The sequence below is a fragment of the Carcharhinus amblyrhynchos genome, chromosome 8, assembly GCF_965287045.1.
Source record: "Carcharhinus amblyrhynchos chromosome 8, sCarAmb.v2.hapA, whole genome shotgun sequence".
Lineage (NCBI taxonomy): Eukaryota > Metazoa > Chordata > Chondrichthyes > Carcharhiniformes > Carcharhinidae > Carcharhinus > Carcharhinus amblyrhynchos.
In genome coordinates, this window is record NC_137331.1 from 26,083,944 (window position 1) to 26,110,747 (window position 26,804).

The window sequence follows — 26,804 nt, forward strand, 5'->3', positions numbered from 1 at the left end:
TCCTTAGACAGCACCTTTCAAACCCACAGCAACCACCATCTAGAAGGACAAGAATAACAGATAACCTGAGCACATCATCACTTCAAAGTTCCCCTCCAAGTCACCATTCCGACGTAGAAATTTATCACAGTTCCTTCACTGTTGCTGGGTCAAAATCCTGGAACTCTGCCCATAACAGCACAGTAGGTATATCTACACATCAGGGACTGCAGTGGTTCAAGAAGACAGCTCATCACCAACTTACAAAGGGTAGCTTGAGATGGGCAATAAATTGTTGATCGAGTCAGCGATGCCCACATCCTGTAAAATGATTTTTTTTTAAATCACTGGGTCAGTAAAGAATTAAGCACGTTGGTGTGGGTCTAAACTTGTAGGTAGCTCAGTCTAATTATGGATGGAAAATTTCTTCAAAGGACATTAGTCAACAAGGTAATTTTTTTTTAATCCACAACTTCATGGACTCTTTTACTTGTCTGGTAACATAACTACTGCACTACTGTGCCCTGCTAATTGCCAAGAAAGGACAATAATTCCAATTTCTTGATATTTTAAATGTATTCAAAATTAAACATTACTTGATTTGCTTAAACTGATAAAAGGGCAAAAAATATTGTCTATAAATTAATGATGAGAGGAAGAAGAGTCATAGCATTAGCAGTTTAGTTTAGATATTATGAAGTCTCGCCATTCGCATGAAACCATCCAATGGTGGAATCGCAAACAATGAACCTGCTTAGATGAGAGTCAATTAGATTTCAGCCATTTTAAAATTTGATATGTATAAAGGACCAAAGATCATAAAGCTATATTTTTAATAAATTTAAAGAGAAATTTACTGAGAAAATTGTTTAATAAAACAAGAACAATGTAAAATTTGCCACACTTGCAGTAATCAAGAGTGGTGGTAGACTGTGATCAGGAATTAAGTTGCAGCAACATTAAATACCCACGTGCTGACAATGGCAGATGACGCACATGCATTTTCTATTGCAGAATATATGTCATGGACACCTTCCTTTTCTAATTTAATTTAGTTTTTTTTTCTATCAGCATTTTCTAAAGTTAGCTTTTATTATTTTTTAAAACGTGGATAGGCATACATTTAGGTCCACATTGGACAATCTGATGCACGAAAACTTTTGCGTGGATCAGTAAATTTTGAATGAGGAAATAACTAATGGCAGGGCTTTATTGTAGAGTTCAAGGGAATGTTGTACATACAGGCTGAGTGCTTTTTCTGTCAAAGTCGCATGCAATTATTTCGAGTTGCTTATTTTAGAGGATTTCCACCAATCCCTCCTGCAATAATGCAATGCCAAATAGTAATCTGTGAGCCTATGGTATATCAAGCATTCAAGGTAGTGTTTCTTCAGTGTGAAATTTGATAGAATCAGATAAATCTGATGATGTCTTAGTTCTTTGCTCCATAAATTGAAAAGTTATGCATTTTTTGTCTACTTCAATTACTTTTCCCACTATTTGTCTATTTTTAAAATTAATTTTTAGTGCTGTTCACATTTTGCCGTTGAACAGAAAACCATTATTGTATTTTCTACTGATTTCTGGTATACTGTTAATGTTAGGTACTTGAGCTTTCTATTTAGGGATACATCAACTCCACTAACCTGTTTCTGCTGTCAGTCGCTGGAATATTGTGTACAGAAACAAATGTTGGCAAACTATTGAATATTTTAAGGGCACTTGAAATAACTGCTTTGTTGCTGTTTGTCTCCAACAACCGTATTGATCTTTTTTATCATTCGTATTGAGTGGAATAAAAGCTCATTTACATAGGTTAAATGATGCAAGCCTGGTGATTAAGCTTGTGAATCAATTCAGTTGTTGGTTCTGATTAGATGCCTCATTCTATTGGCGGAGTTTTTTGTCTACTTGTGATGAGTGATGCATGGAAAATGGTAAATTGATGGCATTTCTTCTAAAAACTAGTTAAAAAATCCATTAACTGCTGAGGGTTTCTTCTATGTTGTGCTTTACATTTATCAAGGTCTCAACTAAATCACTTAACTCATGCTGAAAATCTTAACGTATATTCCCAGTGAACATTGTATATTTTTTTCTTTCTCTGTTGACCAGAATATGCAATGCTTGATGCTACCATGTCTTGCTGTTTTAAGAAAATTGGTTTATTTGGACCCGACCCTGCGCCACAGCCTAGCTCAGCAGTCCTCTTTCTTGCTTACTCTTTTCAGAGGTAAGATTCCTGAATTTACATCCGCTGGATTACATTCTTCAACTGAAATGTTTTGTCTGTGAGCTCTCAACCTAAATTGGCAAAGGCTGGTGGGAGTTTAAGTAATTCTTTTTGTTCTGCCTACTCCCCTCCCTAACTTCACACCTGGTTTAAGATTTATTATTATGTACTATACTATTATTCATTGCTTTGCATATTATAAGTTCAGGACTACTATGCTATCTTGCATTATATTGTCGTCTTGCTATTCCTCTTGTCTTTACATTTTTTTATCCTCTCTCAACTGCTTCTTACCTTCACTTCTCCCTTTGACCACATTGGCTGCTTTTTTAAGGTACTGGTTCCCATAGAAACTATGAGGAAAGGAGCCATGGAAGGCTGCAACCAGGTCACATTTTCTGCAGAGGGCTGCATGGAAAATGAGATCTGCATTCCTCAGTGATTCCCTTTTCCTTTCTCACTCGCGTTACTTCTTCCCCAACCCCTTTGATTTTCCACTACACCTTCTCACTCCCATCATTCTCGCTATTCACTTTATTGCCACCCCTGCCTTTTGTCTTCTGACTCATACAGCCCTTGTATCCTCCCCCTCACTTGACTCTTCCCACTTCATCCACTCTTCTTGCTCTCATTACAGCATTACAAGTTCCCATGGCCACTTTCTATTATGAGTGGACATAGAAATTTATAATGGAAGATTTTATAAGGAGATATTTGTAGTCTGATGGATATGTCACCTCCCATGGTGCTGCTCATATATCTTTTAAGGTCTGAATCTGATTGTATGTAGTGTCATGAATATATAGGTAAGTGTAAGGGTTCTCTGTGTTATTAAATATTAGAAATAAGGTCTATAGATATGTCTGTTTAATTCAGCATTTTTGGGTAAGAGGAGTAAAACTCTAGTTAGATTCATGGTGGACAAAAGTACATAAGAACATAAGAAATAGGAGCAGGAGTAGGCCATCTAGCCCTTCGAGCCTGCCCCGCCATTCAATAAGATCATGGTTGATCTGTCGTGGCTCAGTTCCACATTCCCGCCCTCTCCCCATAACCCTTAATCCCCTCGCTTATCAAAAACCCATCAACCCGCGTCTTAAAAATATTTAGCGAGGCAGCCTCCACCACTTCAACAGGCAGAGAATTCCAGAGATTCACCACCCTTTGAGTGAAGAAGTTCCTCCTCAACTCCGTTCTAAACCGTACCCCCCTTTATCTTGAGGCTGTGCCCCCTAGTCCTACTGTCCTTTCTGAGCGGGAAGAGTCTCTCCACCTCTATCCTATCCATCCCATTCATCATCTTATATGTCTCAATGAGATCTCCCCTCATTCTTCTAAACTCTAACGAGTACAAGCCTAGTTTATTCAGCCTCTCCTCATAGCTCAACTCTGGTATCAGCCTAGTAAACCTCCTCTGCACTCCTTCCAAGGCCAAAATATCCTTGCGTAAGTGCAGCGACCAAAACTGCACACAGTACTCCAGCTGCGGCCTCACCAATGCCCTATACAGCTGCAGCAAGACCTCCCTACTTTTATATTCAATCCCCCTCGCTATGAAGGCCAGCATCCCATTAGCCTTCCTGACCACCTGCTGCACCCGCAGGCTGGGTTTTTGCGACTGATGCACAAGGACCCCGAGGTCCCTCTGCACCGTCGCCTGCTGCAGTTTTTCGCCACGTAAGTAATAGTCCTTCCTACTCTTATTCCTTCCAAAGTGGACCACCTTGCACTTGCCAACATTAAATTCCATTTGCCATTTCCTGGCCCATTCGCCCAGCCTATCTAGATCCTTCTGCAGACTCTCCACACCCTCCGCGCAATTTGCCGTTCCACCAATCTTGGTGTCATCAGCAAATTTCGACACCATACACTCAGTTCCCTCCTCCAGATCATCTATATAAATGGTGACTAGCTGAGGCCCCAGCACCGACCGCTGGGGCACTCCACTAGTCACCAACTGCCAATCTGAATAGCACCCATTAACCCCCACTCTCTGCCTCCTATTTGACAACCAATCCTCTATCCACGCTAACACCCTACCCCCAATTCCATGCCCCCTTACCTTCTGCAATAACCTCTTGTGAGGTACCTTGTCAAACACCTTCTGAAAATCAAGAAAGACCACATCCACCGGCTCTCCTCTATCCACCGCCCTAGACACATCCTCACAGAACTCCAATAAATCTGTCAGACATGACTTCCCCTTAACGAAACCGTGCTGCGTCTGCTCTATCAAGCAATTCCCCTCAAGATGCCTCGCTATTTCCTCCTTGATGACGGATTCTAACATTTTACCTACAACAGATGTTAAACTAACCGGCCTATAATTCCCTGCCTTTTGCCTGCCACCCTTCTTAAACAACGGCGTAACATTAGCCGTTTTCCAATGGGGAAATCCTCATCCTCTAAGGGTCCAACGTTCACCCTAGCCAGCCTCTTCCTTTTTATATATTTATAAAAACTCTTGCTATCCTTTTTTATATTAAGCGCTAGCCCAGCTTCATAGTTTCTCCTACCCTTCTTTATCAACTTCTTTGTCAATCTTTGTTGACATTTAAACCTCTCCCAATCCTCTTCTCGCCCACTACTCTTAGCTACGCTAAACGCCTCCGCTTTTAATTTAACACTTTCCTTCACCTCCTTCATTATCCACGGCTTATTACCTCTCCTCCTATGGTCCTTTTTAACCATCGGAATAAATTTCTGCTGAGCACCAAGAAAGATCTCCTTAAAGATCCTCCACTGCTCCTCAGCAGACCTACCTTCCAACGCGCCCCCCAAGTCAACATTCGCCAATTCTTCTCTCATCCTACCGTACTCCCCTCTGTTCAAACAAAGGACGCGTGTCCGGGAACCCACTTTCTCCTCCTCCATCTGCACCAGCAACTCCTCCATACAATGATCACTCTCCCCAAGAGGATCCTTCACCACAAGGTCCCTAATTCTACCCGCCTCGTTACATAGCACCAGATCCAAGATAGCTTGCTCCCTCGTCGGCTCCAACACACACTGTTCGAGGAAACTATCCCGGCAGCATTCCAAGAACTCCTCCTCGAGCCCACCGCGTCCAACATGGGTCGACCAATCAATATGTAGATTGAAATCCCCCATAATTATCGCCGTTCCATTCCTGCACGCCGCACTTATTTGCGCGTTAACAGCCTGCCCCACCTCCAGATCATTATTCGGGGGCCTATAGACGACACCCACCAGCATCTTCCTCCCTTTGCTGTTCCTAATCTCCACCCACAACGATTCCACTTTCTGCTCTTTGGTTCCAATATCATCCCTTGCTACCACCCTGATGCTATCCTTAATCAGCAGAGCTACGCCCTCCCCCCAACTTTTTCCTCCTGCCTATCCTTCCTAAACACTTGATACCCCTGGACATTCAGCTCCCAGTCCCTGTCACCTTGCAGCCACGTCTCTGTAATGGCCACCAGATCATATCCATTTGTGCTGATCTGCGCCACCAGCTCATCCACTTTATTCTGAATGCTTCGCGCATTCAGATAAAGTGCCTTCATCCCAGCCTTCACCTGGACCCTATTTGCCAGAACGCCACCAACCATACTCACGCCCCCTACTCCCTTTATTATTGGGACATCCTCGGCCTCTTCCCTTACCTGTACCCTCTCCTTAGCTTTAGACCCCGTAATGTCACCTACCCTTGCCCCAACCCCCCCCCCACCCACCCCCCAATTAGTTTAAAGCCCTGTCTACAGTCCTATTTACACGATTCACCAGGGCTCTGGTCCCAGCACGGTTCAGACCAACCCCATCCCACCCGAACAGATCATATCCATTTCTCCCCAGCCCTTTTGCTCCTAAGCCCTAATAGCTCACTCTGCTTCCCTCTCACTCCGCTGCCTGCTCTGACGCTGCCCGCTGTCTACACCAGGCCTCCTTTTAAACCTGGCGCTGTTTTAAAGCCTGCTCCTCCACAACTCCCTGCTATCCACTCCCTTAGAATTCTTAAAGCGGTAGATACCAAAAGCCCGCAAAAATGCTTTTAAATGATTTAAACAGTTCTACAAGGTAAGTTCTTACTACGGAAGTGCTTTAAACTTATTTAAACAGGTTTTTAACAGGTAATTTCTTATCTGTCTCTCTGCTCCTTCACTCATCTGCTCCAGCAAACAATGTAGTTGAGGGTATATGTGGGGGATTTTGGTCAATTCAAACTGTGCTTCTGTTGTGCTTAGGGAGGATTACGGCATGAAACATAAACAACTTAGGAGAAGTAAAATGTCTTAGCAACCAGGTGAACCTTTAGGTTGGGATGGTGTTTTAAATGTTTTTCAACTGAAGTTATAGCAGTTGGTTTTAGAAAGCTTGAGAGGGAGCATCTCTCAGCTTTGCTAGAAGAAAAGCCATACATTGGAGCAGTGGTTAAGAAAACAATTGCCAGAAACACACACAACAACTACTTAAGGAAACTAGAGAAATGAAGAAATGTCTTCAAGAAGTATGAAGTTAAAGGCACAAAGAGGAACTGGAACTAGAGCAGAATACTGTCCAATAAAGCCACAGATAAAGCTGAAAATAAGTTGGCTCATGAGAGGCCAGAAAGATATCTGAAGTTGTTCTGAGGCTTATAAGATTTCTCTACAGTTTGTGAGATATTTGAAGTAATTGTGGAAACTGGTGGCTGGATCTGGGAGTTGGTATCAAAGCATTTAAAACAAAGGAAACCTGAAAGGACAGGCGGACAACCTGGATCTGGATCCCTTGCTAAAAAGTGGAATGGAGTCTTGGGTTGGAGCAGATTCGTAGTGCCAACAGTTGATGGAAAGCATTGTTTGAAAGAAGAATTTAAAGTGTATTTTTGGGAGTGGAGGTTGTAAAACCAAATGTGACAATCATCTGGGGGAACTGTGAGAAAAATTCACTCAAGATCAGTTCAGTAACATTGGCCATTTGTTTCAGTGCGTATTATCTTTAACAACTGTACACATTTGTGAAGCTAAGGGGGGAGTATAGTAGTATTGTATCACAATCAAACATTATATGTTTAAATTATTTCCTGTTTAAACAAGTTAGACGTCCTGTGACTCTGTTCCTCCACGTTTTCCAAAGAAAAGTAAGAATTACGATTTTTGAGCCAGGATTTCATTTTGGACTCTTCCCATCCAGTAGTAACACCAATGGTATTGTAATATTAGTTGCTAAGGTAGAGCTGTATCAGTATGAGCCGGCACTGCAAGACATTGCTGAAATACTCCTCGTTGAGAAGTTTCATATCCTGAGGTGGTTTGTTAAGTAAGTTTTTGTAGAGTGGCAGGTTCTTGGTAACTCCTTATTCTCAGCCTTGAGGAAAAGGATATAAATATTTGGGGGAGAAACAGCAGAGGGTGACCTATGCTTCTTTCCAAATATATAACCTTGACACTTTGAACTGTGATAGTTTGCACACTCGATGCAAGATTTATGAACTAAGTCATCTTTTAAGTTTCATTGGAAATCTCCATTCTAGACCTACAATGAACTTCAGACTCATCTGAAAGTTGATCCAGAGCTGCCTGTCTAGTTAGGAACACATGATCGCTACAGGCTTGGAGGGCCGAAGGGCTTGTTCCTGTGCTGTATTGTTCTATGTTCTTTTGTGCTTTACTGAGTGGTGTTGCAGACATATACGATAGAGGCATTAAAAGGGCTTTTAGATAAGCACATGAATATGCAAAGAATAGAGGGATATGGACCAAGGGCAGGCAGAAGGGATTAGTTTAATTTGGTGTCGTGTTTGGCATAATATTATGGGCCGAAGAGCCTGTTCTTGCGCTGTACTTTTCTATGTTCAATGTAATGTGATTTGCGTTCGATTGTGAAATATTGGACGTCAAGATGCATCATTTGACTGGCAGTATGCACATGAAAAATATCAGCAGTCTGCAGTTGAGTTGAAATCATATACTGCACCTTGTTTCATGTATGATGATGTTTCACGAATATATAATTTATTTTTGCCCATTCAGTGTCCCTAGTTTTGCAAAAAGATGAAGGTACTCTTACTGAAGTGGCAGCTTTACTAACTCTACTGCTGTTTGATGAAGTAGCCCGAATAGATTCTTGGTAAGACAAAACAAGTTGTCAACTTCAATGCTGAACCAGTAAAATTTGATGTTCTAAATAACATAGTGTACATTTGTTATTTAATTTGCTCATTTTAAATGATTTTCTTAATGTTAGACTTAAAAAACGGCATGATGTTTAAGATTTGAATATGTATTTGTGGGTTCTCATGTATAGTTGTGTTAACCAGTGTATATTTGCTATCAGTTTCATTTAAACAATTGGTAAATGTAATGTTTAACTTTTTGCTTTGTTTTAGTACTCTGGAGAGGTTCTAATTAGTCTTTGACTTTTGTGAGCATTTTTCAGCTCATTCAGGTACTTATGGGTCAGATCTCCCTGGGCTACATTCTTTACACAGCTGAAAAAGACAAATCATGCAAAGCCCTTTGTAGTGCTGCAAGAAGACTTGTCAACATTTTTCGACTTTTGTTTTGTAAATTTACATTCTTTTAAAGCTGGATAATATTAAAAGTAAAATAAAAACTCCCTCACTTGAACTGGAACCTTAAAAAAAATTACCTAATGTTTGTTCAAATTAATAATATACATCATCTGCTAGAAAGCAAGTATATCTCATTGTTGTTTGTGTTATTGGGGGCAATTCTCCCAAAAAAATTCAGAGTGCTGAATTTGCGTAACTCCCGCCAATTCTTTTAGCATGATCTTCAGAATGAATCTCCCACACTCTGAGCACCGCTGATTGTCCGAGCGAGATTCACACTGAAAATCTGTTGTTAGGGCCTATTCCCGCCCAAGATGCCGGCAGCACAGTGCATGTGCCGATTTGTCAGAGCGGAGATCGGTGCATGTGCAGTAGCCCTGCACTGTCGGCCACCCAATCACTGACCACCTGTTCCCATTGGTGGGGAGCTGCTGTAAACGCCCTGGAGTGAGTCACTCCTGGCTGGGGGTGAGCGGGGGCGGGGCGGGGCAGCACTATAAATAAGTGGCCCACTTATTGATGTAAATTGTAATTTAAATATTGAAATTCACTCGGCACGGAGCTGATTATGCGAGCAATCTTCGCCTGGGAGATGCATGGAGGCCGTGGCACCTAACAGGGAACCCACTAAACAGCCTCTGCTGATGTCTCACAGCCCATTGCGCTGCTGGAGCAACACAGCAGGTTGGGTGAATTGGCCCTTTGAGTTTTCAAAATTAACATGTTTATAGTTCGATGCTCAGTGGGAAGTTAGATTTTAAAATGTAATGACATTGAATTGCATTGAGTTGATGTATTTTATTAATTGATTAGTTTATCCATAATACTATCCTCCTTTCAGGTCTGAAAGCAATCCTGCTCCCCCTCCATTCAGCTTGCCTGTTGTTGTAACTCAAAGGTAAATGTTGACACCACTTTTCTGCTAATCTCACGTGTTTCGTATTATCCGCTTAGTCATATAAAATATAGCACTATGTGCATACTTCCACTAATCATGATCTGATATGACACTTGGTTGATTTGCACAAATTTTGTCTTGGGAAAAAAAGCAATAGATCAATAGAAAACAATAGGATTCTTAAGAGACTTCATGGTAAATGGCGAGAGGATGTTTCTCCTCATGACCGAGTCCAAGACCAGAGTGCATAGTCTCATAATAAAGGGGCACCAATTTAAGACTGAGATGAGTTGGAATTGCTACTCAATGGGTTGTGAGTCTTTGGAACATGTTGTCACAGAGAGCTGTGGGGGCAGAGTCCTTGTGTGTGCTTAAGGCTGAGATAGATTTTTGATCAGTAAGGGAATCAAGAGTTATGGGGAAACAGCAGGAAAGTGGACGTGAGGAATGTTGGATGATCCATGATACTATTGAATAGCAGAGCCGATATGATGGCCAGATGGCCTACTCCTGTTTTTTTTTTATGGCCATACCAGAAACATAACTCTGTTCCATTCTCAAAATCTGTTAGCAGTTTATTTGGTTCAGTTTTTGTGTTGAAAAAGGTTTCGAAAAAGTTCCTTTTGAAGTCAAGAAAATTGATTGACAATGTAGTTTCCAACATAGTAAAAAGCATCTATTAAAAAAATTCAATATAGTAATGTCATCTAAACTCAACTGGCTGAGAAAATGGCCCAGAGAAAACGAGGTGAGTATGTTATTAACCCGCTGTCTTCCTCTGCAGCAAATGCGGCAGACACTATCGCGGCAGAATGCAGCTCCTGAGCCATACTAGCCAATGCTTAACACAGAATTGATCACCAGTGCACAAACTGTCATCTTACGAGGCAGAAGGCTGCCACCACCGGATCAAATTGGGAGTTGCATGTAGTGTGACAACGGATGAACGGACACCGCGCAACAATCGCCAGGCAGGAGTGTTCCCTTCCAACTAGGGAACGCTTCAGCAGTCAAAGGCACTCAGCTTCTGATCTTTGGGTAAGCATTCTCCAAGGTGGCCTTCAAGACACATGACAATGCAGAATCACCAAGCAGAAAGTGATAGCCAAGTTCCGCACGCATGAGGACAGCCTCAACCGGGATCTTGGGTTCGTTCCACACTACATGTGAACCCCACTATTTGGCCTGGGCTTGTGGGATCCTGCTGACTGTCCTGAGTTGGGACTGTTCACGCCTCTTTGACCTGTGGTTGTCTTTCTTTCCACTCGCACTGTCTGTGCCTATGGGGACTTGATTGCCTGTGTAAACTCACATTCCGGCCATTGTCTTGCAGTTATGTCTTTACCTGTATGCGCCGTGTTTTTGGGGCCTCCTCTCCACTCGCCTGGTGGAGGAGCAGTGCTCAGGGGGCTCTTGGTTCCAGTAAACCTGTTTGACTTTAGCCTGGTGTTGTAAGACTTCTTACTGAAAGGATGGTGAAATGTCCCTCATTTCGAACTGCAGTTGCAATGCCAAAACATGCAAAGTTATGGGCCAAGTGCTGGAAAATGGGATTTAAATAGGTGTTTTTACTTTGAAGGCACAGATGTGATGGGTGAATGGGACCTTTTTCTGTGCTGTATACTGGTATGGCATTGATTGTATGACTAACAGTATCCTTGGCTCTATAAACAGAAGTTATGCTAAAATCTTTACGAAAATCTGGTTCAGCACCAGCTGGAATATTTTGGCCAATTTAGTGCACCACACTTTAGAAAGAATGTCGAGCCTTGAAGAGGCTGCTATTTACTATTAGAATGACAGCAGATTAAAAGTACTTCCATTTACAAAGAGAGACCAGAAAAATGGGGTCATTCCCCTCCTTGGATCGTAACTGGTGAAGAATACTGTTTAAAATCATGAAATTGTTTTGATTACTTACCTAAACTGTTTATGATAGCAGAATTGTCAGTAGCCGAGAATAAAAATTTATGGTAATTGGCAAAGTGGTGTGCCTCAGGGATCAGTGCTGGGTCCACTGTTACTTGACATTTATATTAATGATTTGGATGGGAGTTTGAGAGACATAGTTAGTGCGTTTGCAGGTGACACCTAGATTGGCGGCATACTAGACAGTGAAGGTTATCTAGGATTGCAACGGGATCTTGATCAATTTGGCCAATGGGCTGATGAATAGCAGATGGAGCTTAATTTAGACAAATGTGAGGTGATCATTTTGGTAGATTGAACCAGAGCAGGACTTGCTCACTTAATGGTAGGGCGTTGGAAAGAGTTATAGAATAAAGAGATCTTTGGGTACAGGTTCATAGCACCTTGAAAGTGGAGTCACAGGTGGATAGGGTGGTGAAGAAGACATTCGGCATGCTTGGCTTTATTGGCCAGAACATTGAATATAGGAATTGGGATGTCTCGTTGAAGTTGCAGAAGACATCGGTAAGGCCGCACTTGGAATACTGTGTACAGCTCTGGTCACCCAATGATAGAAAGGATATTGTTAAACTAGAAAGAGTGCAGAAAAGATTTACTAGGATGCTACCTGGACTTGATGGTTTGAATTATTAGGCGAGGGTGGATAGACTAGGACTTTTTTTTTCTGGAGCGTAAGAGGTTTCGGGGTAATCTTTTAGAGGTCTATAAACTAATGAGGGGTGTAGATCAGCTAGATAGTCAACATCTTTCCCCAAAGAAAGGAGAGCCTAAAACTAGAAGGCAAACGTTTAAGGTGAGAGAGATACAAAAGGGCCCAGAGGGACAGTTTTTCACAGAGGGTGCTAAGTGTCTGGAACAAGCTGCCAGAGATAATAGTAGAATCGGTACAATTTTGTATTTTAAAAGTCATTTAGACAGTTATTTGGGTAAGATGGGTATAGAGGATTAAGGGCCAAATGCAGGCAATTGGGATTAGCTTTGTCGCTTAAAGAAAGGGCGGTATGGACAAGTTGGGCCAAAGGGCCTGTTTCCATGCTGTAATCCTCTATGATTACAACTCTAAGTTAATTTGAGTTAATTTATTTGGTTGTTGTCAAAAAGAGATGTCTACAAATTTATACAAAAAGTAAAATACTGTAGATGTTAAAAGTCTGAAATAAAACAAAGAATGCTGGAATGCTCAGCAGGTCAGGTGCCCTCTGTGGAGACAGAAACAAAGCTAATGTTTCAGATTGATTGTATTTTGTCAGGTGGAAAAAAAGTTAGGGATTTCACAATTTTTAGGAAGATACAGAGGCCTGGAAAAGGCAGTGCCAGGTAGAAAGAACAAAAAGTTGATGATGCAAGACCAAGAGAAACGGTAATAGAGCAAAGAAAGAAGTAAAAGATGGAACAGAATCCCCTTCCACAGCTATCAGCAAAGAAAATGGGAGCAGAGATCAGGAGCTGAAATTGTTGAACTCCTGAAGGCTGTGACGTGCCTAATAAAAACATAGCTGCCATTCCTCAAGCTTATGTTTGAACTTCATTGAACACCATAAGAAACCAAGGTCAGAATGGAATGGGCAGAGAATTAAAATGAGAAGTGGCCAGAATCTCAGGATCATGCTTGTGGACTGGATGGAAGTGTACCCCTCTGCATGCCCTTCACCTATAAATTTATCTTGTATGTCTTTGAGGAACTCTTTGAGCGTTATACTTCGAAATGTTCACTTCTCTTAACTGTCTTCAATTACAATTCATATTCTTCAATCAGTTGAAGGAAACTACTGTAGACCCTGAAGAATATCCCTTTTTTGTATCACTGCCTTTGGATATCATCACAGCGACGAGCTTTTATTTTGATACCACCTCTCACTTATTAAAATATCCCAATGTACTTCACAGAGGCATTGCAAATTAAAATATGACAGCGAACTAAATACAGTGATATTAAGGCAGATTTGTGGGATCTTCCGCTGGTACCCCATGGTGGATTGGGAAACCCATTGGAGGCCTAATTGAAACTGATTTGCATTCCACTAATGAAATGCAGATGAAGGCCTGACCAGAATCTTCCACCCACACCTGATTCTCCATGACACCAGCAGGGAAACATGCTAGTCCAGGGCACATCTGGAACAACTTGGTGTGCAGAAATCAGGATGCGCCTAAAAACTGCCTGGTGTTGCCTCCAAAGTTCGGGATGGAGACTGCCAGCAGCCTTGGACCGCAGAAGACTACAGCAGTGAGTGAGGGGAGCATCTACAACTGAATCTTTTGGCTTGTGTCATGAGAAGATCTAACTTCCAGCCTTAGCTTGTTCCTGGAGATCTGTCTGGTTTGTCAGGATGTCCATTTTCTTTCTTCAATGGTGTGTCAGTGATATTGGGTGCCTTTTCAATATGGCAGGATAGGATGGCATGATGCAAGCCATCATGCCAGGCCTGCCCGAATGCGGTGTTAATAATGACGTAGGGGCTTAATGAGGTTAGGGCCGCAAGAAATGGCATGGCTTCCTGCCAGCCGCCTCAGCAGGAACATAAAAACATAAGAAATAGGAGCGGGAGTAGGCCATCTAGCCCCTCGAGCCTGCCCCGCCATTCAATAAGATCATGGCTGATCTGTCGTGGCTCCGTTCCACGTTCCCGCCCTCTCCCCATAACCCTTAATCCCCTTGCCTATCAAAAACCTATCAACGCGTGTCTTAAAAATATTTAGCGAGGCAGCCTCCACCACTTCAACGGGCAGAGAATTCCAGAGATTCACCACCCTTTGAGTGAAGAAGTTCCTCCTCAACTCCGTTCTAAACTGCCCCCCCCTTTATCTTGAGGCTGTGCCCCCTAGTCCTACTGTCCTTTCTGAGCGGGAAGAGTCTCTCCACCTCTATCCTATCCATCCCATTCAACATCTTATACGTCTCAATGAGATCTCCCCTCATTCTTCTAAACTCTAACGAGTACAAGCCTAGTTTATTCAGCCTCTCCTCATAGTTCAACCCCCTCAACTCTGGAATCAGTGAACCTCCTCTGCACTCCCTCCAAGGCCAAAATATCCTTGCGTAAGTGCGGCGCCCAAAACTGCACACAGTACTCCAGCTGCGGCCTCACCAATGCCCTATACAGCTGCAGCAAGACCTCCCTACTTTTATATTCAATCCCCCTCGCTATGAAGGCCAGCATCCCATTTGCTTTCCTGACCACCTGCTGCACCTGCAGACTGGGTTTTTGCGACTCGTGCACAAGGACCCCGAGGTCCCTCTGCACCGTCGCATGCTGCAGTTTTTCGCCACGTAATAGTCCTTCCTACCATTATTCCTACCAAAATGGACAACCTCACATTTGCCAACATTAAATTACATTTGCCAGTTCCTGGCCCATTCACCCAGCCTACCTAGATCCTTCTGCAGACTCTCCACATCCTCCGCACAATTTGCAGTTCCATCAATCTTGGTGTCATCAGCAAATTTCGACACCATACACTCGGTTCCCTCCTCCAGATCATCTATATAAATGGTAAATAGCTGAGGCCCCAACACTGACCCCTGGGGCACTCCACTAGTCACCAACCGCCAATCCGTATAGCACCCATTGACCCCCACTCTCTGCCTCCTATTTGACAGCCTATCCTCTATCCACGCTAACACCCTACCCCCAACTCCATGCCTCCTGACCTTCTGTAATAACCTCTTGCGAGGCACCTTGTCAAACTGAAAATCAAGAAAGACCACATCCACCGGCTCTCCTCTATCCACCGCCCTAGACACATTCTCATAGAACTCCAATAAATTCGTCAGACTCCCAATTCCCACCCTTGCCACAAGAATTAGTCCAGATGGGAGAATTCCACTCTGATTTTGTAAATGCCTGGAACTCACCATGAAATAACTTATGTCGTGGTTTATTAATGGTGGAAAACAAATCTTATTCCTTTCAGTGCCACCAACGTAAAGACTCATTTTGCCAGTTTAGTTCCAGGAGCTGCTGGCACGATGACTTTAGTGTTTGGTGGTGCACCTGATATGACTGGAAACATATCTTTTTGTCAGACCCAGCAACCCAGCTAGGTCAAAATTCATTGTTCATTCTTCTAATTAACTGGAAAAATCATGTTGGATGTTAATTGGTGTTATATTTTTGAACAATTGTTTTTGTTATGGCATGTTCTACATGATTTCATTTTATTTGAAAAGGTACAACTTGATGGTCAAAGCAGCCGTTCATCATGCTGTGAGTCCCTACTGTACTGTGGTCCCATCTTCTTCAGACCCCATGGCATTAAGACCTCTGTCGGACATGTTGAAAGTAGCCTGGAATATTGCATGGTATCATGGAATTGATCAGATTCTTGATCAGAATGGATATCCAGGATTTGATACATCACCAGAGTAAGTATAAATATAATCTCTAGCTGTTTACGCACAAAGAACAGTCATGTTGATGAAAATTAAAAAAGCAAATGCACCCAAGCACGAATCCCTGATTGTGATGAAGCCAACAGCAAAGAATTGAAGCAGATTAAAAAGAAGTGACACCTTTTGGAGTATGGGCTGCTAGGCAGATGTTAACTCCATGCCAAAGGGCAGAGGAAATTCTGTGAGCGATTAACTTTGTTTTGTGTATAGTAGCTGAAGTAAACATTTGCATTGCACTGTAATAGAAGAACAGTCAATGTGTGCAAGAATGAGTGACTCTGCTGTAAAGTACTGATGAACAATAATGGTTTTAAGAACATAAGAACATAAGAAATAGGAGCAGGAGTAGGCCATCTAGCCCTTCGAGCCTGCCCCGCCATTCAATAAGATCATGGCTGATCTGTCGTGGCTCAGTTCCACTTTCCCGCCCTCTCCCCATAACCCTTAATCCCCTCTCTTATCAAGAACCCATCAACCCGCTTCTTAAAAATATTTAGCGAGGCAGCCTCCACCACTTCAACGGGCAGAGAATTCCAGAGATTCACCACCCTTTGAGTGAAGAAGTTCCTCCTCAACTCCGTTCTAAACCGCCTCCCCTTTATCTTGAGGCTGTGCCCCCTAGTCCTACTGTCTTTTTTGAGCGGGAAGAGTCTCTCCACCTCTATCCTATCCATAGTATATATATATATCCATATATTTGTTTTATAACAAATTAAACTGGTGAATGGTGATGAAGCCTTATTTTCCAAATATGTGTCATCATTAGATTTGTGGGTACAGCTCTTCAGAGGAAAATATGCAGAGTCTTTCTGTTATATTGGAATCGTGTGCTTTATTTTCCAGAAATGAATCTATCTGCCTCCACTTAAGGGTTCCTCCAGCCACAGTATCTAAGACGACCAAAGTTAGTCTCTCGTACAATTTCCTGTGTCCTCTGGCATAGACTTAATATCTACCCAGCCACCATGCCCCAAAAGCTGTTTGTTTAATCCATTCCAAGTTTTGCTGTTGGTTTGAAAGCAGTGACGCATTTTAGGGGCTATTCATTATTTAACTTTAACTTGTGTGCCTATTCTTTCCCTGTAATGATGGGCAGCCCACTGTTCATCTGCCCAACTAATGGGCTTATATGCTTTTGTTTTCTGTTCTGCAATTAGCAAACACCAATTAGCACTATTTCTATTCTGGTTAGCACTGCTGCCTCACAGCACCAGGGACCTGGGTTCAATTCCTGGCATTGGGTCACTGGCTGTCTGGAGTTTGTACATTCTCCCTGTGTCTGTGTGGATTTCCTCCCATGCGTGAGTTAGGATGATTTGGCCACGTTGATTGCCCCTTAGTATCAGGGGACTAGCAGGGTCAACACATGGGGTTATGGGGATTGGGTCTGGGTGGAATTGTAGCTGGCGCAGACTCGTTGGGCCAAATGGCCGCCTTCTGCACTGTAGGGATTCTGCTAAGTAATGATTCCCAACTGGAGTTTCTGAACAGCATGAGGTTGGGAGCCCTAGACTGTTAGGCTGTTGATAAATACATCATTGAACCAGATTGATTGACCATCGAGACCATAGAATCAGACACTGGTCTGCATGGTATAGTGTGCACCACATGGTGTATTTACTCACTGATAAATGGAGTACAAATTATTACTTTCTAACTTTTCCTGCGTCATCATTGTAATACCATGCTGAATAACGCAGGCAACTTCTAAAACCGGTTCATCTGCAATCCAGCAACCCAGCAGGAGTAGAGAGTCAAAATAATAATTAAGATTCTAAATGCTCTAAACAAATCATACTGTCTTCCAATAGCTTATTCTGATTTTTATGGTTTAATTGCTGCAATTTAAAATTATGTTCATAGAGTTTAACTTTAGCTTAACAAAATGTGGCAGATGGAGTTTAATGTAGATAAGCGTGATGTTGTGCATTTTGGTCAGAAAAATGGGAAGGCAACATATTATCTAAATGGAGAGAGACCTCCAGGGTGCTCCGGTGCAAAGGGATTTGGTGTCCTCGTTCATGAATCACAGAAAACTAGAATGCAGATACAGCAGATAACAAAGAAAGCGAATGAAATGTTGGCATTTATAGCTAAAGGAATAGAATATATAGGTAAGGAAGTATTGTTGCAACTGTACAAAGCATTGATGAGGCCGCACCTAGAGTATTGTGCACAGTTTTGGTCCCCTTATTTGAGGAAGGTTGTAGTGGCATAGCAGGCAATTCAGAGGAAGTTCACTAGATTGATTCCAGAGATGAGGGATTTGTCATATGAAAAGCCATTGAATAGTTTAGGTCAATATTTAGAAGAATGAGTAGAGATCAAAAAGTATGGATAAAGTAGTCATGGAGCAGAAGCTTCTGCTGGTGGGGCATTCTAGGATGAGAGGTCGTAGTCTTAAGATAAGGGGTGGGAAATTTAAGAGTTGAGGAGAAACTATTTCTCACAAAAGGTTGTGATTCTGTGAAATTTGCTACTCCAAAGTGCAATGGATGCTGGGATAACGAGTAAATTTAAGGAGAGTTGGACAGATTTTTAATTGATAATGGATTAAAGGGTTACGGGGAGAAGGCAGGAAAATGAGGATGAGAGCATATCAGCCATGATCGAATGGTGGAGCAAACTTGATGGGCCGAATGGCCTAATTTTTGCTTTTATATCTTATGAACTTCTGTGCATGATGTCTGTGTACGTTAAATATTGATGCTGAAAAATATGATTGCATGCATACTGACTTCTTGACACATTGATCTGTTGCTTTATTATCTTTTTTCTTTTATAGGTTCTTAGAGAATCTAAAGTTGTTGCCTGTTGACATTGTAGTCCTTAAAACAACCCATGTTAATAGTGGCTTGCAAGAATGCCTCATTTCCATCACCCAGGCAGTGTCTCACAGTATTGTCTGTTCTGCTCTGACCCGAATGAGATTGTATTTGTTGAATGACAAACTGGCTCTGAAACGAGGAACCGATAACAGTATATCCATATTACATCACCTTGAATGGCAGACAGCACTGGGCAGGTATGTACAATTATTGAAAACTACAACACTTGCAAAAATTGGTAATTGAGTAACTTGTGAGTTCCAATCAGTTCGCTATTCAGTAACTAGATATTTTCAAATTATGCCTACTGCATCTAAGATGTTTAACTGTTATATGTACATACTTTTATTGTTTATTCAGTGTATCTTTTAAAATGAAACTTTTCTACCTCTTTTAATCTCTCCAATTGGTTCATTTTCAAGTTATCTTCATAAATATAGCCAAAATTACTGCTTGAATTTTCTGCACAGAAGATACTGTTGAAAGGGGCTGCGACAAAATGATGTTCTGTTGTTGGACCAGTGCTAAGCAAGGTGCCTGGGGAAAGCCTTAAATTTGTTTTTATCATAAATTTGAACCTTTAGGCATCACTGATGCAGACATTTTTTTGCGGGCTTTATTTCAAATTGTCTTAGTGAACAGAGTGCGTACCAGCCAACTTTAGTTTTGCTTCCTCATGTCCCATTCTATTTTTGATTGCAAAATAGGCACGATATCAGTTGGACTATTGAAGCCTATAACTTTTAATGTAGTTCTGGTAAGTTTTTTTTTGAAGAACTTTAGCCTTCACTTTATATTACCTTTAAATAGCAAATATTATAGGACAAGTAGGAGAAATGTTATGGGCTGTCAAGTGCTGCTGAACCAAAAAGCTTTTAACATTGCTCTTGCAGGAAAAGGAAGAATTGGCAAAATGGTCACTTCTCAGGAAGTTGCAGAGGGTAATGATCTGGCGGCCAAAGGCCAGTATAGGTTGGGCAAAGAGAATGGAGGAATTATAATCGTCCAAAGATAGTAGGACAATAGTAAGTGCTGCGCTGTGGGGCTGGGATCATAGAAAGGAGTGAGACCATGGAAAGCTTTGAAGGAAATAAGGAATTTGAGGTGTGATGGGTCATGGGGAATCAGTGAATGTTTGCTAGTACAGGATTCACCAATTGGGATGGGTTAGAATACAGCCACTAGAGTTCTGGATCACTTGGCATTTAGATAGGTTGGTACTCAGACAGCCATTGTGGAGCATCTAGGAGTATCAAGCTTCAAAACGACAACGTGAACGAGTTTTAGCATGTGGAGGAACTTAATGAGATTTTGTGATGGAGGTCACTGTGATGGCTAACAGGATGGTTATGTCTAAGTGTGGATTTTAAGTATGGAATGTGCCCTGTCTGGTTAAGGTCAGACAGGGCACAGTGAGCAGTGCCAGGTTCGGCTTGAGTAAGCAGCCAGATGAGGGATGGAGTAATTCCCTGAGATGCAGAGGTTCAGCTGCATTGATGTGGATTTCAGGAAGGGAGCCATGCTCCCTGACTGGATAGGGAATTCACAGACGTAGCTGGATGGAGAATTAATAAGAATACATATCTTGCTGCCAAAACCCGGGACTCCTTGCAGAGTGAGATTTAACTTGGAGATGTTAAAACAAAGGCTAAGCGTTGGACTGATTAAAGTACAAACAGATGTGGAATGAGAAAAGCAAAATAAGCATCTGTGTATTTGAACACAATCTAAACTGTCTCAACTCTGAGTGCTGGAAGGGGTTATAGTTACAGGGCCATAAATTGGAAATTACCAATGGATTTACATTAATATTTAGTGGGTCTTGCTTCTATATGTTAACAGGAAATCAGGAGCTATTAACATGTACTCTAAACCTATCAGACCAGAATTCTGCTGTATAACATCATTAAGTACGTAATGGCAAACGATCATTGTATACAGGAAGATGTGTTTCAATGGGATAGGGTGTAAAAGTCACACTATAAGAACTTGGTAATGGGCTTTCTCTGCAGAGGTGGCTCTTTCTGAGCATTCATGCCTATTACTGCAACAACGTTAAAGCCTGCTGTAATTCTGCATCCAGCTGGGATCTCATCGTCGTTTCTCGAGACCACCCTCAATTTGGCAAGTAGTAACCCCCTCTAAAACACTAATAGATTTTCCCACAATAAGCGGGAATATGACAGGCATCAATGCTGATATGTGCAGTTTATTCCATTTTGACTTCCTGCATTACAGTTGGACTGAAAGCAATGAAACCAAAGCTGAAATCCTGATGAAACTTCAGTAATGATATAGTGGGGAGTGAATGCCAGAATTTCTCTTTCAATCAGAGTTTTTTCGCTACCTTCAGATAGCCTTCAGGCATACACATAACACCTGAAAAAGTCCATGTCGAGTTCCACAGTGCCTTTTTGCTTAATTATGATGTGAGCATTGCAAAAGAGTACAGACAAAATAAGAATGCTGCTGTCAGAAGCGGGGTGCACACAGAATGTGCATCAATTAACAATTACATTTCTGAAACTCTCACTGAAGGATTGGAATTAAATTCTATTTCATTATGTATAATCTTGTTTTAGGTTTGTTTTGCCTGGCTTATTCTATGTACAACAAAAGCCAGTATTTCAAAAATAACAAAATCACATGTGTGAAACGTTACTCTCAGGGTATAGAGACCTGCTTGACGTTTTGCACAGTCATTATTAATTATGTTCTAGATTTTTACAAGTTCTTCCAGCCTGTGTTGAAGATGAGAAACTCCTGGCTGATGTTGTGGCTTTCCTGAGCAGAATGTTGATAGCACAACGGGATAGTACAAATATTCAGGACCTAAACCTGCTTTTGGAGCTCCTACTTAGACAGGTAAAAATTATCGTACTGCTAGTAAATTAGATGAATAATAGATGATATAGTAAATGGATGTAATCCAGCAAAGGCAACTGATATGATCAGAATGGCCATTAATGTCAGTTGAATACCAAAGTTAGCACATAGCCTTAAGGTTGTTTTTTTCAGAGGCTGATTGCTACTTTCTTTTTGCTGAATTGGGTGAAATTGGACACGAGCAATCACATCAGCATCCTTGTAAATCTCCTCTGTACCTCCTCTAAAGCAACTGCATTCTTTTTCTCATGTGGTGACCAAAACTGCACACGCTGCTTAAGTTATGGCTTAACTAATGATTCATATGTTTCCTGCAGAACTCCCATGCTCTTGTATTCTGTGCCTCAGCTAATAAATGAAAGGATTCTATTTGCCTCCTTAACCACCTTATTTATCTGTACCACTACACTGAGGAATCTGTGGCATTCACTCCAAGGTCTCTCATTAGCTACATTAGCAACCTATTTAAGATGATCAGTGGAGCTGGTAATGTAGCTTCCTTTGCTATAAACAACATATATTCATACAAAGGGACCTATTCTGTGCAAACGAAGGAAATCACCTTTCTTCAATTGAGTACCTTGGAAGCTGTTTTCTCCATGGCAATGCCTTGACCAATCAGAGGCAACTTGCCAAACAATCAGCACGCTTTTCTTCTGTAATGTAAATTTCTGTGTTTGTTTGAAGTTTGACCTTACATTTGTCCTTTTGAGTAGAAGACAAAAAAGCTTCTGTTTTTTTTCAGCAACTTCAAAATATTTTTTGTGTTAGAATTTCCACGTAACTAGATTGATGGCAGCTTCTATTTCTTATGTTTATACCTCTAACTTTTCGAGCTTCATTCAGCTATTTGAATGTGATGAATTTGTAAGATTGTGTGCTCGTATTTTCTTCAGCTCTGCACTTGTTTAAAAATCTTCTCAAAACCTATCTCTTTGCCGATTGTAATTCTCTGAATCTCACTCTTAATGTCCACTTTCTTGTACCCATTTATGAAGTGCTTTGGCATGCTTCTTTATGTACATTTCGCTATGTGAAAACAGATTGTTTACAGTGGTACTCTTGCACAGCCGAGATCAGAATCAACTCAGTTTGCTTTCTGATATTGGATGTTCATGCTGATTCTGGAGGATTCTGGTATTCTCTGGTATCTGATATTCAATTACAGCGAACTAAGTGAACACTGTGGGTGGCAACAGTGGTTAACACTGCTCCCTCATAGCACCAGGGACCTGGTTCAATTCCGGCCTCAGGTTACGTGAAATTTGCACGTTCTTCCTGTGTCTGTGTGGGTTTCCTCTGAGTGCTCAAGTTTCCTCCCGCAGTCCAAAGGTGTGTAGATTAGATGGATAAGGCATGCTAAATTGCTCCTTAGTGCTGGGGGACTAGCAGGGTAAATATGTGGGGTTGTGGGGATAAGGCCTGGGTGGGATTGTTGTTGGTGCAGGCTCGATGGGCCAAATGGCTGCCTCCTGCGCTGTAGGATTCTATCATTCTAGTGAATATGCTATGATTTTATAAAATTGCAATAGATGATGTTTGGATATTATCAACAATATTTTGATTTGACTTATTTTGTTTATTATTGTCACATGTATTAGTATACAGTGAAAAGTATTGTTTCATGTGCACTATACAGACAAAGCATGCCGTTCATAGAGACGGAAACAAGAGAGTGCAGGATGTAGTGTTACTGTCATACCTAGAATGTAGAGAAAGATCAACTTTGTGCAAGGTAGATCTATTCAAAAGTCTGATGGTAGCTGGGAAGAAGCTGTTCTTCAGTCGGCTGGTACGTGATCTCAGGCTTCTGTATCTTTTTCCCGTCAGAAGAAAGTGGAAAAGAGAATGTCCAGGATGTGTGGGATTCTTAATTATGCTGCTGCTTTGTCGAGGCAGTGGGAAGTGTAGACAGAGTTAATGGATGGGAGGCTAGTTTGCATGATGGATTGGGCTACATTCACGACCTTTTGTAGTTTCTTCCGGTCTTTGGCAGAGCAGGAGCCGTACCAAGCTGTGATACAACCATAAAGAATGCTTTCTGTGGTGCATCTGTAAAAGTTGAGAGTTGTAGCTGACATGCCAAATTTTCTTAGTCTTCTGAGAAAGTAGAGGCGTTGGTAGGTTTTCTTAACTATAGTGTCTGCATGGAGGGACCAGGTCAGGTTGTTGGTGATCTAAACATGTAAAAACTTGAAGCTTTTGACTATTTCTCCTTGGCCCTGTTGATGTAGACAGGGGCACGTTCTCCTCTACACTTCCTGAAGTCGATAACAATCTCCTTCGTTGTGTTGACATTGAAGTTTTTGCACCATCCAAAATATTTGTATCATCCAAAACACCAAAATATTTTTATACCATCCACTTATTTGTTGGGGTGTGATGAATGTAGTCGTGTGGTTGTCAGCATCTTTTATCAAGCTCAGATGTTTATTTTTGTATTTTCACATTAGCATACATGTTCAAAGGAGACAGTATATCACTACTGATGACGTATACCTTCCATTCTCAGGCTAACACTACAAACCTGCGATCACCAATCTATATTCTAAAGCAGATAACTTGTGTACTTGATAATACTGTGTTTGCTGAAAAATTGTATGGGAACACCCATGTTTTGTGTGCGAAGACAATAAATGTTTCATTCTCTTTGCCAAGATTGAAATAAATCTGTTTGTGCTCCCAAGCTCATCAACATGATAAATTTGTAAATTATCCAAAAATGTTTAAACATTAATGTTCCTTCAAGGTTTGTGATCCTGTCACTAAAGTTGACCAACCTAACCCTCAGTACTGCAGCAGGACAGTTGGAGTGAATGGACAGTGCAGGGGTTCAGTGATAACCACAACACAAAGATCTGTTGCAGTGCATCAACTACAGAAGTACATTTTTTGGGTGAGGAGTTGGTGAGGTTTCAAGAAATGGAACATTTGGTTCACTTTAGTCGCCATTATAAATAGGACAGCATGGTGGCACAATGGTTAGCACTATTGCCTCACAGCGCCAATGTCCAAGGTTCATCTCTGACCACGGGTCACTGTCTGTGTGGAGTTTGCACATGCTCCCTGTGTCTGTATGAGCTTCCTCCAGGTACTCTGGTTTCCTCCCACAGTCCAAAGATATGCGAGTTGGGTTGATGACCATGCTAGCTTGGCCCTGGTGTCAGGGGATTTAGCTGGGTAAATGCATGGGGTTGCGGGAATAGGACTTGGGTGGGATTGTGGTCAGTACAGACTCAAGGGGCTGAATGGCCTCCTGTACTGGAGGGATTCTATGATCTATAATATTGATATGGTGTTTCACTGGCAGGAAACCAATCCACTGATGAATTTGTTGGTGCAAACTGAATCACCTGTGCAAGGTGAAGTGGACGAAATTCAAACCCTTGTAAAGCAGAAGCTGCAAAAGGAGCTAAGTGGATTCTTCAATACAATGTTGCGATCCCTCACCTCTGTTACAAACAGGTACAAACAGTTGAAGCTGATTTTTTTTTTTATCAATGGTTATCAAACAGTGTTAACTTCGTGAATACAGTCCAGTCCTGCACCATTGTATTAGGACACTGTTGGGAGTGCTGAATTTCTGAGTTAGCAAATTCATGATTTTAATATCAAGGAATTGCACTTCACAGGTCAGCTGCTTCCAACAGGGAAGAGGAGAAAGAGGAGCCACATAAGTTGCATTTGCAGACATTTTAGATTTTCTTGCCGAGTTTCACTAATCCAGACTTGCAGCATTCAGGTTGACTAAATAGTTTGTGTATTATTTTCTTCACGTACTTCCAATGTCCAAAATCCTCCTAAATCCTGGTTGCCCGTCTCCATAGTCCTCACTGACCTATCTTAGATCTGGTTCCCAGATTAAAAATTGTAATTTTCATTCCTAAGTTTAAAGCTCTGCGTGGCTTTACCCGTCCCGATGTCTTTACACTCCTCTGCACTATGTGTAATTGTGTTCAGGTGCTGAGCATTAATTGGGGATTCCCTTCTACCCCTAGATGTAGTGGCAGATTGAAACTGATTGTTGGGCTTGGAGGTGCTTGTACTGTGCATCTCTGTAAATAGAAACTTTGAAGTGTGTAAAAGGCTATGGTCTAATTCTACCACTAACCACCTGGTTATTTTAATTGTTACTCGATGGCCTTAGTCACCCAATCCCAAGCTTTCATTATCTGTTTACCAGGCTGATTCTGGGTATGGTGGGACTGACGAGGATAGATTGACTAGGGAAGGATTGTTTTCGCTGAAGTTCAGATGAATGAGTGGGATCCCATACAGACTTATAAAATTTTAACAGGTCTAGACAAGATAGATGCAGAGACGATGTTCCCAGTGGTAGGGAAGTCCAGAGTAAGTCTGAGGATTCAGGGTATACCATTTAGGACGGAGGTGAGGAGACATTTTTTTACCCAAAGAGTAGTGAGCCTGTGGAATTCATTACCACAGGAAGTAGTTAATGCCAAAACATTGAATGCATTCAAGAGGTGGCTGGATGTAGCACTTGGGGCAAATGGGATCAAAGATTATGGGGAAAAAGCAGGATTAGGCTACTGAGTTAGATGACCAGCCGTGATCTTGATGAATGGCGGAGCAGGCTGAAAGGGCCAAATAGCTTCCTCCTCCTATCTTCTATGTTTCTATTCACTTGTGTATTCTTTCTCCTTTTCTACAATAGGCTAGTATGCTTTCCTCCACTGAGATATGCCTCCCCCAACCCCCACCAAACCTCTTCTAAACAGTTTTATATTGACCAAACTCTCAGTTGCTCTTCCAAATAACTTCACCTTTGGTTTGGCATCCTTTTCTGCTTTGTCTCTGTAAAGCCACAGCAACAATTTCCATTTATATCTAAACATCTTCGGAAAATGATGCTCTTCAGTTATGTGTCAGTTATGATAATGTTCTTGCTAGCCAACCTCAAAAATTTCCTATAGAACATGAACTTTTTACTTCCTCCAGTGATTGATAATATCACTTGCTATTTTTGAGATTATGATTTTTCAAACTATTTACTCCTACGAATTACATAATCTTTCTACAGGCAGAAAAATTGTGGTTGAACCAAAGTTTTTGTGAAACTTTTATTTGAAGACCATTTGTATCTGAAATGAGTGATAATACTCTTCTTAATTAAAGTATTT

General features: G+C 41.6%; 1 protein-coding gene across 2 annotated transcripts in view; it reads left to right on the plus strand.

The window, feature by feature from the left end:
- Positions 1-26,804, plus strand: part of rttn (rotatin) — a 203,255-nt gene that overhangs the window by 88,919 nt on the left and 87,532 nt on the right. For both annotated transcript variants that reach the window (XM_080193777.1, XM_080193778.1), the window contains exons 21-27: positions 2,095-2,212; positions 8,188-8,284; positions 9,571-9,627; positions 15,728-15,922; positions 18,735-18,974; positions 21,498-21,642; positions 24,974-25,128. In XM_080193777.1, coding sequence (XP_080049903.1) covers positions 2,095-2,212; positions 8,188-8,284; positions 9,571-9,627; positions 15,728-15,922; positions 18,735-18,974; positions 21,498-21,642; positions 24,974-25,128 — 1,007 coding nt within the window. The remainder of the gene's footprint in view (positions 1-2,094; positions 2,213-8,187; positions 8,285-9,570; positions 9,628-15,727; positions 15,923-18,734; positions 18,975-21,497; positions 21,643-24,973; positions 25,129-26,804) is intronic.